Raw genomic sequence first — 18892 nt, forward strand, 5'->3', positions numbered from 1 at the left:
TGATTTTCCATATTGCTTCCTTCGCTGGCTGGATTCATTTTTCCATCACATTATATGCTACTCGTTTCCATGGTTACAGACCACCTTGCAATCCTGCAGTGGTGGTCGTGCTTGCACACTAGGAAAAATCATTAGCCTCTCTGGTGGTCGGGACCATGGGAACGCACATAGGCTAGTGCTTTTACCTATATTGTGCAAGCACGACCACCACTGATGGATTGCAGGGTGGTCTGTAACCATGGAAACGAGCAGTGTATAATGTGATGGAAAAATGAATCTAGCCAGCAAAGTAACCAAAATGTATAACAGTATATTAGTAAGTGGCTTGTATTAACTTTCTCTACATGATAAATGGCACTTACTGAAGTGAGACAACTCCTTTAACCCCTTCAGCAGCACAGACTCAGGGCTGAAGGCTTTACTGAGTAGCTGGAGACAAATGCTGCTCACAGGAGCTGACACACTAAAGGAGTTTTGCAGAGCATTGCAAAAGATACTGTGTGTATCAGCAGTGTCATTGTCAGTGGCGTGCCGGGGGGGGGGGGGCAGTCCACCACGGGTTCCGGCTCTCAGGGGGATGCCAGAAGCAATGAACGCTTCCATCAATACAGATGGAAGCGCTCATTGCTTTTCCCTTAATAAGATGCAGTGAATCTTATAAAGGGAATACTAGTAGTGAGTGCTTCCATAATGGATGCTCTCACTAGTCTGCAGGTGGAGGGAGAGAGAAGCGTTGTGAGCTCTGTACAGTATTTACCCCTCCTCCTGCTTGCTCTTCTCAGGGCCTGCGCTGCTGTGCCCTGGCTGCCTGCAGCATCAGGACGTACAGAGCGCAATCTTGACGCTGCAGGAGGTCAGGTGACTGCAGCGCCGGCCCTGAGAAGAAAAGACAGCAAGGACAGGGAGAGTGGCGGCAGCAGAGGTAAGTATTATTTTACAGTCTGATCTGAGGTCTGATATCTGGAGGTCTAATGGGGGTCTGGAGAGGTCTAATGGGGGTCTGGAATGGTCTCTGTGGGGTCTGGAGGTCTGACTAGGGGGTCTAGTGTGCTCTAATGTTGAGTCTGGAGGTCTGATTAGGGGGAGTCTGCAGGTCTTACTGGGGGGTATGGAGGTCAGACTGGGGGTCTGGAGTGGTCTAATGATGGGTCTGGAGGTCCGACTGGGGGGGTCTGGAGGTCTGATTGGGGGTCTAAAGGTCTGACTGGGGGGTCTGGAAGGAGATCCGACTGGGGGGTCTGAAGGTCCGACTGAGGGGTCTGGAGGTCCGACAGGGGGGTCTGGAGGTCTGATTGGGGGTCAGATATGGGGGTCAGGAGGTCTAATGGGGGTCTTATCTGAGGTACGATATTTGGTCGGGGGCTTATATGAAGGTCTAATGGGGGTCTGATCTGAGGTTTAAAACCGGGGTATTATATGGGGTGTGACATAGAGGTCTAAAGGGGGTTTAGTCTGAGATGGGGATCTCGTTTAGGGTTTTATATGGGGTCTGATCTGAAAGGAAGGGGGATTTATTTTGTACTAGTGCACAAAATAAAGGGTTGTTTTTGTACTGACGCACTATCTGTATGGTACCAGTATTTTCAGGGGGACTGTTTCTGCAGGAAAGTATTGGGGAGCACAGTGGACACAGTATTAGGGGTGACAGGATGGGGTGTTGAGAAGTTGCGAGGATGATGGAAAAGTAAGAAAATAAGATGTCTGTTTGTTAAACTCTGCAGAGATGAGACGCAGCTGAAAGAAGTCACCATCTGGTGTAACAGGAGAAGAAGAGGAAAGAGAATATCTTCATCAGAGAAAAGAAGTCACTGGATATAAGAGGTATGTGGCGCTGTATGACCCTGTATGTTCTGTAGCGCTGTATGTAATGTTTTCCAAGTATGTCTTTAAAGGGGTTGTATGCTTTATTTCTTTTGTATGAGTGCTGCCTTCTCTGCTCTGTTTACCTGCTCATCACTGCAAATGCTACGGTGAGAAGGTGAACAGAACAGAAAAAGCAGCTCTCATATGAGCGCTGCCGTCTCTTCATACAGCTGGGTGCTGGGGGCACAGAGGGCATTACTACTATGGAGGGAGCACAGAGGGCATTACTAATGTGAAGGGGGCACAATGGGCATTTCTACTATAGAGGGGGCACAGAGCCAGAGGGCATTATTACTGTTAAGGGGGCACAGTGGACATTATTACTGTGAAGGGGGCACAATGGAGATTTCTACTTTTTTTTTAAAGCATTGGGGGGGGGGGGGTGCCAGAGAACCTAGGCACGCCACTGGTCATTGTACAGCTGGGACTGGTAGTCCTACACATACAACATGCTGCTAAGTATCCCAGCAGTCAGACATCTCACTCAGGGCAGCACTTGTATTTATATAACTTAATATACTAATGTCCCTTGGACTACCATACACCTATTTATCCTGCACCTCCTTATCCTTATCCGGCGCATGTGTTGTGGACTTAGAAGTTTTCATCGATAGGCACTGCTACTGCGCATGTCATAGTACTTAGTTTTCATCGCTTCCCCGTTCTAGCACTACGTGTGGCACATGCGTGAGTACTTAGATATTTTTCTCCAACAAGCTTATGTTTTTCAACACTTCAAGGGTCAGGTACTGCAACGGCGCATTAATACATACTTTTTCCTCCAGTCGGCCATGTAACTGCGCATGTCATCGGACTTAGTTTTCAAAGCTTTCATGGCCAGGTACTTCATCTGGGCTTGTGTTAGTATTTGATTGCCTTGTATTTTAAGTCATCGGGCCTTTTGAGTCCACAACACATGTGCCGCGCGGACGGATGACATGGTGAGACTGCAACCAATTAGAAAGCATAGTCCGGGTGGGTGGGGACACCGCAGGGAGGCCCCGGTGGATAGCGCAAATCATGGCCTGAGATTCACGGGGGAAGTTGATCCCGATTGGATAGCCTCTTACTGATGACATCACAAACAAAGGGTATATAGTGAAGCCAAGCAGTAACACGCTCACACCTGCCCAAACCCCTGAAGACGCCGACACTCGGCGAAACATGTCGGGGGCAGCGTGGACCTTATGTTTTAATTCAAACTAGTCTCTAGTAAAGTCAAATAGGAGACATTAGATACATTGTACCTAGCAATACTGGCAGCGCACAGGAGATACAAAAAGAAAATTATTAACTATTAATTACCATCTAGAGACTAACTGGCAAATTTTTAAATAAGCACCCTTTAGTTACCTATTAGAACAATATGAAATAAAGGTTACGTTTTAGGATAAGGAGGTGCAGGATAAATAGGTGTAAGGTAGTCCAAGGGACATTAGTATATTAAGTTATAAAAGTAAAACACAGCATCCTGACATCATAGGGAAAATCTAGGTAGTTGCACTTGTATTTACTCCCTTTGCAGAACAGGAGGAGGGGCAGACATATTCATGAGGAAAACCTCAGAGATTGTTGTTATTGCAGGTAAACAAAGGGCCAGAAGAGAACCAGGGAAATGAGGAAATATTTTTATTTTGCCTAACTTTTGCTTAGCTTAGTTATATATTGCTGACCATCAGATTTATAGTGCTGTATATTTGTTTTAACAACTCAGACAACCCCTCTAACATATCACTTGAAGTCTGGTTTGGCTAATATCGTGTTGCTAGGCTCTTTAAAGGATAAGACACTGAGTTATTGGGTAGTTAGCTTGAAAAGTGCTAGAGAGACAGTTTTTTCACATCTGGAGGAGAGGTAACTTGCAGGAGACTTCCCAGCCTGTAAGACTCCCTATGGCAGCTGACAGTCTAAACAAGCAGAACACTCTGAGAGACAGATGCTAAAGCTTATAATAAAAAAGTATGGTTTTGCAGTGTAGCACACTAGCTACGTGTGAATCCTGGTTTAGGGCTGCTTTCACACAGTGTCAGACTGGGGTACTTAGGGCCCACCAGTAAAATTTATTTTGGGGGGCCCACCATACGTATACATTCAAGTATAATAAATAATATAACACGTTTTTTATATAAACATAGGCAAGTAGAAGTGCTGTACATTGAATATGTGTATATAGTGCAGTAAGTCTAATGTGTTATTTATGCCGGGGGTGGAAAACCAGGGGCCCATCTTGCTCAGGGGCCCACCGGGAGATTCCCCTGTACCCCTGTGGGCCAGTCCGAGCCTGTTTTCACACATAGGTTTATGCTGGTGTTTTTCTGCGATTTTTAGTGCCACCACATTCTGTTAACCCAATTCGGAATTGGTGTTTTTATGCTGCCCTTACCACTTTCCAAAAAAAGGGTGGGGTGTGGTGGGTGAGGCCGTTAGCTCCAACACATTTATCATAATTTACTCCAATTTTATGGCACAAATGATGGCTGAAATCTATGCCAGCTACGAACTGACGTAGATTTAAATTTGGCACAAAATGGTAAATCAGGGCCATTGTGCATTATTCACGCATGCAAGTCTGTTTTGTGGACACAAAAACCTGTACCCTTTTCCATCCACAAAGTTCCTAGTTTTAAGAATTGTTTCAATGCTTCAATTTTTGGCATCCACAAAAAGTGGCAACCTGTTTTCTTCTACAACTTATGTATACATTTTTAAGCAATGGATCAGTAAAAAAAAAAAGTAAGACCAAAGTAAGACCAAAATAGCGCATGCTCGGGTATCTTTCCTGCAGATCCACAGTCTGCAGAAAAAGATAGACATCTGCAGGCCAAAAGACAGAAAATCTTATTACACATATGCAGTGCGGTCTGTGGAGAACACGGACAGCACACAGATGTGAACCACTGACTTGTCAATAAGCCCTAGCCCTATATATAGCCTGTAATAATGTATTATAATGTAGACAATACTTTACCTCTACTATTTCTAAAAGCTCTGTCTTGTCAATACAGCCGTTTCCATCTTTGTCATACACCTTGAAAGTCCATTTTAGCTTGTGCTCGAGTTTCCCCCGTAAAACTAGATTAAGCGCAGCCACATATTCCAGGAAATCTATGGTGTTATCCTATAAGTGACAAAAACCAGCAGATGATTTTCCATGACAGGTTTCCTTTATATATGGCTATAAATCATGTTTTATTACAGATTACATTAATACATATTTTATTACATATAGTGCAATCATATTAATATATAATTCAATATAATTAGTTCAATATAATTAGGTACAAATAAGGCAAAAAATACAGGTACCATACCAACTAAACAACAACCTACAGAAGTAACTAGAAATATAGCAGAAATAGGATACAATACCATAGGGAACCCTGCCTATGATATTTTACAATGTGACAGGCTTACACCACTTTTCCCAAATTCGTTTTTTGAGATGTCAATTGGATTTGCTTTGCAATCGGTTGGGGATCCAGACCAGTCTTGGTGCTTGCTTTAAAAGTTGAACAGGCCATACATGTTTTTTCATTCTTTATTAAAATAATTGTAATAATTGTAAATGACAAAAATTAACAAGTGAGGCAATGGAGAAGTGTTTTAAAGGAGTTGCCTCACCTCAGACTTTGGGGGCATAATGCTAGGAGATGCCCCTAATGTCTGATAGGTGCAGGTACCACCTCTGGGACCCGCAGCTATCTTTAAAATGGGGCCAGCAAACTGAAGGAGGGCGCACCACGTAGGAGAGGTCACCCTCGATTCATTCCTATGGGAGCACCGAAAATAGCCAAGTGGAGCGCTTGGCTATTTTCGGAAGTCCCATTGAAGTGAATGTGAACTACATGGCTCCATTCACTATGAGGCTGACGGAAATAGCAGAGCTGGCACTCGTTTATTTTCGGAGCTACCATAGGAATAAATGGATGGTGGCCGCGCATGCATGATACACCCGACTTTACTCCATTCTAAAGATAGGTTCAGGTCCCACCTCCTAGTAATAGGCCCCCAATGTCTGATATGAAACAACCCCTTTAAGGGTGTAAGATAGTGGATTGGAGGGGAAGGTCACAAAGAAACATTATATTTAATGTAGTAATTGAATATTTCTTAGGGAATGTACAGGGATGTCAAGTTGAATAGCACTTATGCATTTTGTTAAAGGGTTATCCCGTGGAAACGAAAATCAGGCATCATATAGTACATGACGGTCTCTTTCTAACAAAGCTAAAACCTCACATAGATCCAGAGTTCCCACTATTCACTGCTCCAATTGCTCTGCTAGATTTATTTCAAGCTGGCAGCTCAGAGGGCTTGTCCATCCTTCTGCAGCTCAGGGGGCATGTCCTTTCTGCTGCAGCTCTAGCCCTGTAACTATCATAGCTTTTAACAGTAGATAGGGCTGGTGGCAGTTGAAGAACAGAACTGAGCATGTGCGTCCGCTTCAGTGATGTTACTGAGGTGGACAGAAAATAAGCAAAAGAACAAACAGAAGGTGGTGCTATACATATATTTAAATTACGGACCGCAAAACCCACAACAGTCGTTTGCATGTAGCCTTAAAGAGATGATATCCGCTATACATGTACAGTATGTCAAAAATTTGGTGCAAATAAGCCCAAAAAGTCACAAAGCCGCAGTAATTGCCATATATTTCTTTCTTCTAGTGTGTTGGTACAGTAACAAACATTTTTCTACTACACTTTATGTAGAGAACTTGTACAGTTATAACAGAAAACTTGTCCTGAAATGTCCCTTAGCAGCGATCTCAAATGGGGACAATATACACTATAAATCGGCTACTCTCATTTTCTGGCCACCAATGTGCATTGGGGACACAGAAGAATTATTCGCTGTCAGTGTCAATATATAGGAGGAGGGCAGAGCAAATACATATGTATAGTTTATTTCTAGAAATATATAGGAGCCAGCAGGGAGGGAAAAATAATTAACCCCAGACATTTTCACAGTGAGCGCTGCTCTGTACTGTGTAGACAGACACAACTTAGCAATGTTCATTTAGAGAGCGCTGCTAAGGGACATTTCAGGGCAAGTTTTCTGTTATAACTGTACAAGTTCTCTACACAAAGTGTATTAGAAAAATGTGCCCCATCTCTGTCACTACTAATAACAAAACAAGGCGGCTACACTTTAAAGCCAGACTTGTGGAGTGCACAGCTTGATAAATTCACCCCAGTGTACATTAAAAATAAATATATAAAATGATTAAGCTCTAGTCACATAAAATCAGAAAACCCTTTTAAATATTTACAGTAAGGAATGGATCCCGACGTGTACTTATGGCTAGTCTGGCAAATGGAGTTATATGACAACATGGTGCCAAGACTCAGTTTGGGCGCAGATGGCAGGGTCCACCTGCTTCATATTGAACGGCACTACATCTACAGTATGTGCTATGGATCAAGAGAACAGAGCGCTATCATGTATTGTGCTTGGTGCAGGAAAATAAGATACATGCAAGCAGTCCCTGGAGAAATGAACATGTGCCATGTACCTCTCTGCGACCACTGACATGCAATTTAAATAGCTAAGCAGTGCTGAACTGCATGTATTTTCTTAGGCCTCTTTCACACTTGCGTTGTCCGGATCCGGCGTGTACTCCACTTGCCGGAATTACACGCCGGATCCGGAAAAACGCAAGTGTACTGAAAGCATTTGAAGACGGATCCGTCTTCAAAATGCTTTCAGTGTTACTATGGCAGCCAGGACGCTATTAAAGTCCTGGTTGCCATAGTAGGAGCGGGGAGCGGGGGAGCGGTATACTTACAGTCCGTGCGGCTCCCGGGGCGCTCCAGAATGACGTCAGAGCACCCCATGCGCATGGATGACGTGCCATGCGATCACGTGATCCATGCGCTTGGGGCGCCCTGACGTCACTCTGGAGCGCCCCGGGAGCCGCACGGACGGTAAGTATGCTGCTCCCCCGCTCCCCGCTACACTTTACCATGGCTGCCAGGACTTTAGCGTCCCGGCAGCCATGGTAACCATTGAGAAAAAGCTAAACGTCAGCAATGCGCCGAAACGACGTTTAGCTTAAGGCCGGATCCGGATCAATGCCTTTCAATGGGCATTAATTCCGGATCCGGCCTTGCGGCGAGTGTTCAGGATTTTTGGCCGGAGCAAAAAGCGCAGCATGTTGCAGTATTTTCTCCGGCCAAAAAACTTTCCGTTCCGGAACTGAAGACATCCTGATGCATCCTGAACGGATTTCTCTCCATTCAGAATGCATTAGGATAAAAATGATCAGGATTCTTCCGGCATAGAGCCCCAACGACGGAACTCCATGCCGGAAGAAAAGAACGCAGGTGTGAAAGAGCCCTTAGCCATCAGCTTGTGTAGGTTATTGGCCTGCTGGCACTATAACTGGAACTGCACTGTTCTATTGATAATTGACCAAACTATGTAGGTGCAAAGTGAGCCAAATGAGCGGAATCCTTCTAAGCCAGGGGTAGGCAACCTCCAGTACTCCAGCTGTTGCAAAACTACAACTCCCAGCATGCACACTTGCTTTACTCTTCTCACAACTCCCACCATAGTGAATAAAGCATGCTGGGATCTGTAGTTTCAGAACAGCTGGAGTGCCAAAGGTTGCTTACCACTGCGAAAGCAATGTTGAATAAAATGCTAAATTTAAAGTTGTCACCACTAGAGGGAGCCCCCTTAATATGACATTATTATTGTGTTCCTAACAGAGCTGAAAGTGCAATGTGCTCCCTCTAGTGGTTGAAGGCAGACATAATCTTATGTAACTGTGACTGTAGGAAAAATGGAATTTGGAGCTCTGTATCAGGAACCCATAAACCTATAAAGAATTCTGGACCTGTTTAGATTAAATAAACTGGAATTATAGATACACTTTTTTTTTTAATACAGTTCTATTAACCCCTTCATCATCCTAACAATGTAATAACCAGATCTTGGCTTACATAAGTTCTGCCCATTTTCAGCCTGGCACAAATCCAGTTTGCCTGAACTGTCTCTGAAAATTAGGCAAACTCCATGCAAATTTGGGACTGTTGGCAACTATCTGTATCATGTACAGTATAGTTAAATTATAGGCTTGGACTGGAGGGCCGCTTTAAGTTTTAATCACTAAATCACATTAGGGTAAATGTATATATGGCAAATGTGATGCAGAAATTTATATAACTGTAATTCATTTAGTTGGTTTGCAGAAAACCATCCGCTTGCTTCCAAAACAAGCCCATTTAGGCTGGGTTCACGTCACGTTTTACCCTACCTTTAACATATACGTTGAGAAAAAAAGGTTGCAAAAGCATAATACACCATGCAGAGTCCAAGAAAAAAAAGTATACGTTTTTTTTATTTTCTTTCAATGGAACTCTATGGTAATAGATCCATTTAATGTACTGTATATGTTTTTTGGATACGTCATACGTAAGACAGAAATGTAATGTGAACCCAGCCTTAGATGTATGGAACCTATATTTTCTTAGTTTCAGAAATTTCTGCAACAGATCTATTGCATGTGAATTCAAGCTTATGGCCCTTTAGCATGGATTGATTCATTAGGAACCAATGATCGTTTGATCATTGCCCTGTGTAAACATGCTGCCGATCACCCAACAAGCACGCTAAAAATGCTTGTTTTCAGCAACGCATCACCCACTGTAAACAGGAGCCATGCTGTATGTGGACTAACAATAGAATTACTGGTCGTTCCTATAACTGCAGAATAAAATTGCAGGTACCCAGCATGTCAACTGTCATTCATTACTGGGCAGAATATCTGCCTATGTAAAAGGACCCTTAAACCTCCAGGGATATTAGATTTTAACCATAATTACCATAAACCACCAAGTACAATGTATATCAGTATTAAACCCTTCTTGCTATATGACATGTTTATTATACATGCATGGGATATGTATGGATAGGAGCCCTCTCCATACATGTCAGGTGTCAGCTACATAATACAGTTGATACCTAGAAGCAATGACCAGGATAGGAGATAACCCTGATCCCAATCATTTCATCCATTCATAGTCACGGTGAATAGCAACCGTAGCATCTGGGCAGTTAGAAAGACATGACAGAGAGGAGGCTCCCACCATAGCTAAATCACAGGGTTTCGATCAGTTGCTGTGGCAGCCTGGGACCTTCTTCCAATAAAAACACTTCTAAAATAACTAATTTGTGCTGCCACATTCCAAGATCCATAACATTTTTCAAAGGCAGAGCTGTATGAGCAGTTTATATTGTGACACAGTGAGGAGAATGGTCTGGGAAAAAAGGTATTTTCCTCCCAGCGTGTGCTTCTGGGCTGATTTGCAGCAAGTTGGGGTCAAATACTGCACTGGATTTTAATTGCCAGTCCGGGTTTTTGGCAGCACCTGGCTGTCCTTAAATAGGCAGCTGGGTTCAGCAGCAGGTTCTCTGTGTTGGGATCTGAGGCTTGGTGCCAGGTAGGAGGGCTGAGACCCACGGGCCGAGGAAACAGGCCCCCTAAAGCCTGCCGTGGACTGCTGAAGGTAGAACTGACATCAAGGTGAATTGTCTTATATGAACTTTCCAATTTGTGTGAAGTAACACCAAGATGTACTTTCTATTGTGTGTGAAGTAAACACCAAGACTGCAAAGTAACGCATTGTTTTGTGCATTTGCCTCAAGTGTGAATAAAACACAGTTTTTTGCATTAAGAACTTGTCTTTTGCCTACCAGAGTGAAACCCCACAATTAGTGGAGGATGCAGACATACGCAGTGAGGCAGGCATGATCGCCGAAGTATTGTTGTTTTTCATTTTTGCTCCGGGCACGGTTGTATGTCTTGCATTAAACCCGCTTAGTTTCAACCCATGACCCTCGACAAAATTGAGCTCATAATGAAGGCTCTTGGGCTAACCAGCAGCAGCGATAAACCAACCAGCAACAACGGGAGGCTAACAGGCAGCAACAAGAAACAAACCAGCTTTTGTTACAACACGTGATGGCTACACAGACAGCAGGAACATCCCAAAGCGTCCATGATGTCCGGAAAGCGGTCCGTGCGGCGATCCCCGAGATGACACCCTTAGATGACGTTGAAACCTACCTGGCAATGTACGAGAAGGTGGCCACAAGGGAGAAACTACCCCGAGACCAGTGGACTGAGGTTGTCTCTCCGTTCCTGGCATTCGATTCTCAGCGGGTGTATTTCTACTTGCCAGACGATCAAGCGGCCGACTACCAGAAAGTAAAGGGTGAGATTCTGGCAAGACTGGGGGTGAATGTGTTGGTCCGGGCCCAGCGGGTACATCAGTGGGGGTTTAACCCGGCTGAGCCCGCGAGACCCCAGTATTATGACTTATTTCACCTCTTGCAAAAGTGTTTACAGCCTGATGTGCTACGGCTATGCTGGATCAACTATTAGCTGATATGTTCTGGAGGGCTTTGCACACCCCCTCTCCAGCACTGGATCGGCCAGGTGTCTCCTGGCAATGCCCTCGTGGAACGCTATGAGGCTACTAAGAATCTACAGGGGGGTTCTTTTGGGAGGGGGGCAGTCAAACCCCGGATATCTCCACCCCACGCCCGGAGATTTGAGCCAATTAAACCCACCCAGGATCTACCCACTATGGACCTGGCTCCGTTAGTCTAGTGGCAGTGGCAGGAGCCTGGCCATGTAAGGGCTGACTGTCCTTATCGGGTTGAGCCCATGGACACTAATTGTGGTTACTGTCAGTCGCTATATGCCAGGTAACTGTGTGCTACACAGCACACAACACCAGGACTCAACCCTATCCCGAGCCTGGGAGAATGTTGTAATAATTGATGGTGAACCACAACAACCTGAGGCAGAGTCGATGTTTCCCAGTTTTACAATGGTTTTACTGGCCTAGTGTATTTAGAGAGGTGGACGAATTTTGCAAGTCTTGCCCGAACAACTAGCCCCCAGCACCTTTTCCGCAGTCCCTTAGTACCATTGGAGCGAATCGCTATGGACCTCATAGGTCCAGTACCAAAGTCTGCTAGAGGACACCAACACTCGGTATCCGGAGACAGTGCCACTGTGACATACATCGGCCAAACTTATAGCTAAAGAGTTAATGGAGATGTTTTCCCCGAGTGGGGCTACCTAAAGAGGTTCTGACTGACCAGGGTACGCCTTTTACGGACGTCCATTTATCATCTGCAAACTGACGGCCTGGAAGAAAGGTTTAACCAAACATTTAAAAACATGTTAAAAAGAGTGGTGTCTAAGGATGGGTAGTACTGGGACCTTCTTCTGCCATTTCTTATGTTCGCAGTGCGAGAGGTGCCCCAGGCCTCTACTGGGTTCTCCCCCTTCGAACTGCTATATGGTAGACATCCTTGTGGTCTGTTGGACATAGCCAAAGAGGCGTGGGACCAACAACCCACCCCTACCTAAGACAATTGGTCAAAAAATAAAAAAGCTATCACTCTCAGACAATGGAGACACTAAAATATGATTTTCTTTGCTTCAAAACTGCTATTATTGTGCTAAAGTGAAATAAATATTAGGTATTGCCGCGTCCGTAACAAACTGCTCTATAAAATTGCGGACAAGAATAGGCATTTCTATGGGGGTGCCGGCCGGGAATATTGCGGATCCGCAATTTGCACTACGGACGTCTGAACGGAGCCTTATTATGTAAAACTGAAACAAAGAAAGTAGACATATTTGATATCATTGCATCCGTGACAACCTGCTCTATAAAAATAGCACATGATCTACCCTGTCAGATGAATGTTGTAAAAAATAAAAAAAAGGTGCCAAAACAGCCATTTTTGGTTACCTTGCCTCATAAAAAAACTTAATATAGAGCAATTAAAAATCATATGCACCCCAAAATAGTAACAAAACTGGCACCTTATCGCCTAGTTTCCAAAACATCCCATTATGTGGCTGCATTTTTATTTTTGAGGACATTGTCCCAGTTAGTGAAGCCAATGGCCTCTCTTAGCTGGTCAAATTTTGTTTTTTTGAAGTTTGGTGCAGAACAGCAACCTAAATGCATGATATGTGGGTGCTAGACTAATCCATGATTTATGGAGCTGTATAGAACCTAGGTGTGCAAACACCTGGATATGTATGCGTGGAGTTTGCAGAACTTGTGAATATGTTCTGGCAAATCTCAAATATATAGTAAAATTTACAAAGTCATGAACTGTTAAGTCCTTTTCTCCTACATAGACATAGAAGACTGCTGGCAAAAAAAGACTACCTGGTCCATCTAATCTGTCTTTTCATTATTTCTCTTAAGGCTACATTCACACGAACGTATTTTGTTCCCATGTCCGTTCTGGTTTTTTGCAGATAGGATGCAGACCCGTTCATTTAAATTTGTCCACAAAAAATGGGGACAGCACATCGTGTGCTATCTGTATCTGTATGTGCGTTCTGCAGCCCTGCAAAAAAATAGAACATGCCCTATTCTTGTCCGTTTTGTGGACAAGGATAGGCATTGTTACAATGGATCCGCCATACAGATGTCATCCGTTTTTTTGCAAATCCACAATTTGCGGACCGCAAAACACATATGGTCGTGTGAATATAGACTAAGATAGATATATATTTATTCCAAGTGTGTTTAAATTCACTTACTGTAGAAAAACAAATTCACTGGTGTACCTAGTTACCCAGGCTTGCCCAGCACATGGCATTAGCAACTGCACTAAGATAGTATTATAGCATTTTGTATTCTTTTAACTGGTCATTTTTATTCTAATAGATCATATGGAGGACTCCAACAGGGCTATATAATGTGGCTGTGTCTTCTTGAGAATTTTAAAGGAGGATTACAGAGAAGGATCTCCTTTTTTATCAAAACAGCACCACTCTTTTTCTTAGGCTGTTTCTGGTATTGCAGTTTATCCCCATTAGGACTTGTTCACACGGAAGATTTTGACGCTGTCAAAAACCATCACATACTGTATGGCAGGAACTGCTGCAGTTTCTTCTGTGCTTGTTCAATTTGAATGCTGTCGACATGCTCGCGGCTAATTTCCATTGAATGGAGCTAAGCCATGAGCCGGCTGCTGCTTTAAGTGGTGTCCTTCCAGACACCATGCCAAGAAGGGACCACCGGCCCGTGAACTGCAGCGCTTTCTTTTTAGTGGTAGACAGACACCATGCAGTTCATGCTGGAATTTTGGCACAGGGAGTGAGACAAAATTTCTAATGCAAATTGACAGGCTCTTAAAGTATATCTGCCGTTTGATTTTTTATTCCCTAATGGTATAGTACACCCTGCTGTATAAGTGGTTTTGTGCTTTAAAATTTGATTATTTTCAGTTTTACCTGCTTTACCTCCCACAAATGCATGCTACTTTCCTATTCAGCAGCTCTCATCTCACAGCGTTGCCATGTGCAGTCCGTCTTCTCAGTATAAGGCCCCATGCACACGGCCGTGTTTCAAGGCCGTGTGCGGGCTGTGGAACCGCGGCCTGGATCCCTCCTGAGAGCAGGAGCGCACGGCGTCACTGGTTGCTATGACGCCGTGCGCTCCCTGCTGCCGCCGCAATACAGTAATACACTGGTATGATCTATACCAGTGTATTACTGTACTGTGGCGGCAGCAAGGAGCGCACGGCGTCATAGCAACCAGTGACGCCGTGCACTCCTGCTCTCAGGAGGGATCCAGGCCGCGGTTCCACGGCCCGCACACGGCCGTGAAACACGGCCGTGTGCATGGGGCCTAATAGAAAGAGACGGATGAGCTCAGCCCTGACAGCCTGGAGCTGAGCTGAGGCAGAAAGTGGAGGGGGGAGGGCTGCTTTACATGGTGATATCTTCTCAATGGTAGCAGCTAGAAATATGCCACAGTCCAGGCATTTATACAAGACCAGAATGACAGCTCTAACAGAGGAGAAATCACTGTTAGAAATAGAGTCGTGAATAATCGCGGGTAAAATCTGCTTTTACTTTTACTTTCAGCTTCATTCACAGCATCCCGATTTCTATAATTGATATCTTTCCCTGTACAGAACAGATTTATGGTATTGTCTGAAAGCTTGGAATGTCAGCTTTCAGACAATATAAAGCCCATATTTCTAGCTGGTACCAAACCAGAGATATAAGCAGCTAAAGCTTAATTCCAGGTCGCTGTACAGTACATATAACATAAGCCAAAAAATATGTATAGATACAGAGGGAGAGAGGACTCTTCCCTCAAATGCTCACAATTAGAGATGAGTGAATCGAAGCTGACAAAGTGGAATTCGATCCGAATTTCAGGAAAAATTTGATTCGCACCGAAGGCAAATTTCCTTGCGCTTCATGGTAACAAATCGCATATTTCCTAAAATGGCTGCTACACGTGGAAGGTGGAATCACCCATAATGCAATGCGTACAGCCAATCAGCAGCCAGCCAGCCCTGTGATGTCACAGCCCTATAAATAGCGGCAGCCATCTTAGATTCTGCCATTTACCAGTGTACTTAGTGCAGGGAGAGATGTCTGCAGGCACTAGGGACAGTGTTAGAAAAAACGTCATTGTGCTCAAAAATTTTTTACAAGTGCAGGGAAAGATTATTCAAGGTGTAGGGAAAGGATAGGGGGAATCATTCCACAGCATTTCTGTAGAACAGGGTTCAGTAGGGGAGGTGACAGCTTGGGTAATAGGAACAATCCTATTACACTTTGCTGCACTGACTGGGGATCCAAATTGCCATTATACAGCTCTGTAATTCCAGCAAACCGTTCTTATTAGGGTGCAAGTGCTGTTTGATACAAGCATTAAGAGGGTTTATTACAAGGCAATATTTCTACATTTAATTTGCCCTTGTGCGGTGCAGTTATATGTTCTAAAGCATTTTTTGCCTTGTATTAGTGGGGAAAAAGGCTTATTATAAGTGCAAAAATTGCAGCCCTTTTTGTCGTGTATTAGTGGCAAAAGTAAAATATATTTGCCGATCAGCGGTGCAGTTATCTGTGGTAAAGCCGTTTGTGGCGTGTATTATCAGAAAAAGAAAAAATATATTTGCCGCTCAGCGGGGCAGTTATCTGTGGTAAAGCCTTTTGTGTTGTGTATTAGCCGAAAAAGATAAAAAATATGCCGCTCAGGGTTGCATTTATATGTTAAAAAGCCTTTAGTGTAGTGTAAAAGTGGAAAAAAATTCTAAAGCCCTTTTTGCGGTATAGACCGAATTACGTAGTGGTGAAATTTTTAATGTGAAACAGGCTTTTTGGGGGAAAATTAAAGGGTGATTGTAGACTTTGTTCTGTATGAACCGATGTTATATGTTGAAAAGCCTTTAGTGTAGTGTGAAAGTGGTAAAAAAAAATAAAAATTGGGGGGAAAATTGGGTGATTGTAGACTTTGTTCTGTATGAATCGATGTTATATGTTGAAAAACCTTTAGTGTAGTGTAGACTTTAGTGTGACTCCGTTCGCTCAGGCAAACCAGGTGCAGAACAGCATGAGAGTGATTAGAGGGGTCACACATGGCTTTCATACACTACATGCCTCCAACATAATTCTTTGATCTCTACATGAAAATAATGTATTTGCTGTAAATCACGAGAGGGGCATAGTTGGAGACATTGACTTCACAAGAGATACAGAGCAGCGTAGTTCAGCCACCTCTATTTGCTTCCCGCTGTTTACTGCACCTGAATTAAAATTGGGGCAACCAGCTTTAGCTTCCTCTGATGTGTATGCCTGAACTTAATTCAACCTTGGAATATATAGTATTGCAGAGCACTTCCACCTAGCAGTGAAAAATTACAGGGAACATTTTAGGCCATGCCTCTAGCCTAAAGGATCTATTACACTGCACAATTTCGGGCCAATTATCCAGAATACGAACGCTTGTTCCCGTTAATCAGCGCGTATAATTGCTGGTCACCATCTTTAATAAGTTTGAAAGATGCCTGATTATCTGCAGCACATTTTCCTGTGTAATCGGGTATATGAAGCCGATAATGAATAGAACAGAATGAGGGAGAAACTACTGCGGTAGCAATTGTTCCCCCCATTCAGTAAGCATTGGCCTGTGTAATAAGGCCAGTGCAAATGACCGCGAATGGATGTGTTGCTGTAATACTAGCCTAATAGGCATATGACTCTGGCAGGCCTTGGTGTCTATCAGGCCCCTGGCACCGCGTAACCCCATCCGTAGCATATGATCGCAACATGAAATGCCAATGGATTGAAAGAGGGAGCCCCCTCTCTTTGTCAAACACTTTAAATTAGTGGTTGCTAATAACCACAGCATTTAAGGAGTTAAACAACCAGGATCAAAGGTTTTAGCAAGATGTTACAGATGCCTTACACCCTTACTAAATTCACCCATGAATAAATGATCTTCTAATTAAAAATCAAGATAATATCTTGTTTCGAACATGACAACGAATAGGTTAATGGTAAAAGAACAAACAGTAACTTAATAAAGATGGAACACAACCAAAAGATCAAGTAAACAGCAGCTATATACTCTTAGGACATGTATGTCTGCATGAACACGGGAAGCAAAAGAAAAAGTAAAGTGAGAAAAACTATTTTCATTAGTACTTATTCATACATGCACATAAAAAATCATCTGTGTTGCAGCCGCAATCCAGAATCTTGGACATAGAAAATATTTTAGGACACATGCAATATGCTTAGGTCAGATATTTCAGCTTCTGTAGGAAACTGAAACCTGATTTTCCAGAAATTATGTCAGTGTCCTTGTTGAGAGGACAATTAATTTACCTAATGTTCTTCTGAGCCTAATTTTATTCCACGCGGGTATATATATATATATATATATATATATATCCATGTCTCTGCTTGCTTGTGTTACAGCATTCAAGTATAAGATCAAAAAACTTACCCCATTTTTATCAAAAGCTCTGAACATGTGTTCCACATAGTCTGCTGCCTCTTGGTTGTCTGTCACGCCAAAGAAACGCTTAAATTCATGCATAAAAAGAGTCCCACTCGGGCATTCTACCACAAACTTCTTATACCATTCCTGGAGCTCTGCTACATCTATTTCCACCTTGTCAGACTCCTCGCTGAGGTGCTGTCCCATCTTTAGAAATGTCTTCGATGGTACTCACTCTTCTCAGTCTCTCTATCCTTCTTCACTGAATGACCCTATGACCTTATGTTTGTCTTAAAAAATGAGCCAATATTAATGTGGTGCCACCCATGCAGCTTTGTTGCCTGGCCTCCGCAAACCACATTCCAAGTGCTTCTGTCTTGTGGAATGGTGAAGAGCGAGAAGAAAGGTCCAATTGTTTTTTCACTCAAGTAACAAGAAAAAAATGTAACAGTTTAAAATGAAATCTGATTTGTAACTTGTATGTCAAAAACTAGTTTAAAAATATAATAAAACTGAAAATGTCCTGAAGGCACCGTTCTTCTTTTTGCGTTAGGCTGAATTTTGTAAATTCATATACAATCCATACATACATGTTCAATATGTCTTCCTGGAAGTACGTTCTTTCATCCATCCCTTGTCATTGACTATTATCTGTAATAACAGATGCCTATAAAGTAGACGTCCAAGCAAAATCTTAAACTTCATACTATCAATAGTACGCTACGTGCCTTTCAGTAGTTATGTGCCTGTTGTCAGATAAAGCTCTGTCCCATCTGCACAAGGAGAAAATGGAGGGGGTTGACTCCATTAGACTAAATACAACGTGTTTTCAGATAGGGATAAGAAGATCTAAGATCATTAGAAGATTCTCATAAGGATTTACGTTCTCGTCTAATGCCTTTATTAAAGGCACAGCACTGCCTGCCAGCTGCTAAATTGTACTATAGTCATTTATATCTATAGCATTTTTTTTAAATCATATGCTTAAAACTTTAAGGCAAGGTTCATGAGAAGAGCAGATATGACAATTACAGCAGCACTGTAAAATAGTTTCAATGTGTCTGAGGTTTTCTGCCTTCGTCTCATGCTTTTGGGGAGTAAAGGAACATATATCAAAAAGGCAGGCCTGTGTCCGATTTCTTTCCCATAGCCCATTTTAAGGCTGTTTTCTGGGATTTTAATATTGATGACTAGGGATGAGCGAATCAACTTCGAATGAAACATCCGAAGTCGAT

At 43.1% G+C, this 18892-nt stretch overlaps 1 protein-coding gene across 1 annotated transcript in view; it reads right to left on the bottom strand.

Annotated features, from left to right (window-relative positions):
* The window catches only part of GUCA1B (guanylate cyclase activator 1B), a 31712-nt gene extending 13809 nt beyond the window's left edge, over positions 1-17903 (bottom strand). The window contains exons 1-2 of the mRNA XM_044286908.1: positions 17664-17903; positions 4832-4981 (exon numbers count right to left, since the gene is read on the bottom strand). Coding sequence (XP_044142843.1) covers positions 4832-4981; positions 17664-17864 — 351 coding nt within the window. The 5' untranslated portion in view covers positions 17865-17903. The remainder of the gene's footprint in view (positions 1-4831; positions 4982-17663) is intronic.
* Positions 17904-18892: the final 989 nt, after the last annotated feature.

The sequence above is a fragment of the Bufo gargarizans genome, chromosome 3, assembly GCF_014858855.1.
Source record: "Bufo gargarizans isolate SCDJY-AF-19 chromosome 3, ASM1485885v1, whole genome shotgun sequence".
Taxonomy (NCBI): Eukaryota; Metazoa; Chordata; class Amphibia; order Anura; family Bufonidae; genus Bufo; species Bufo gargarizans.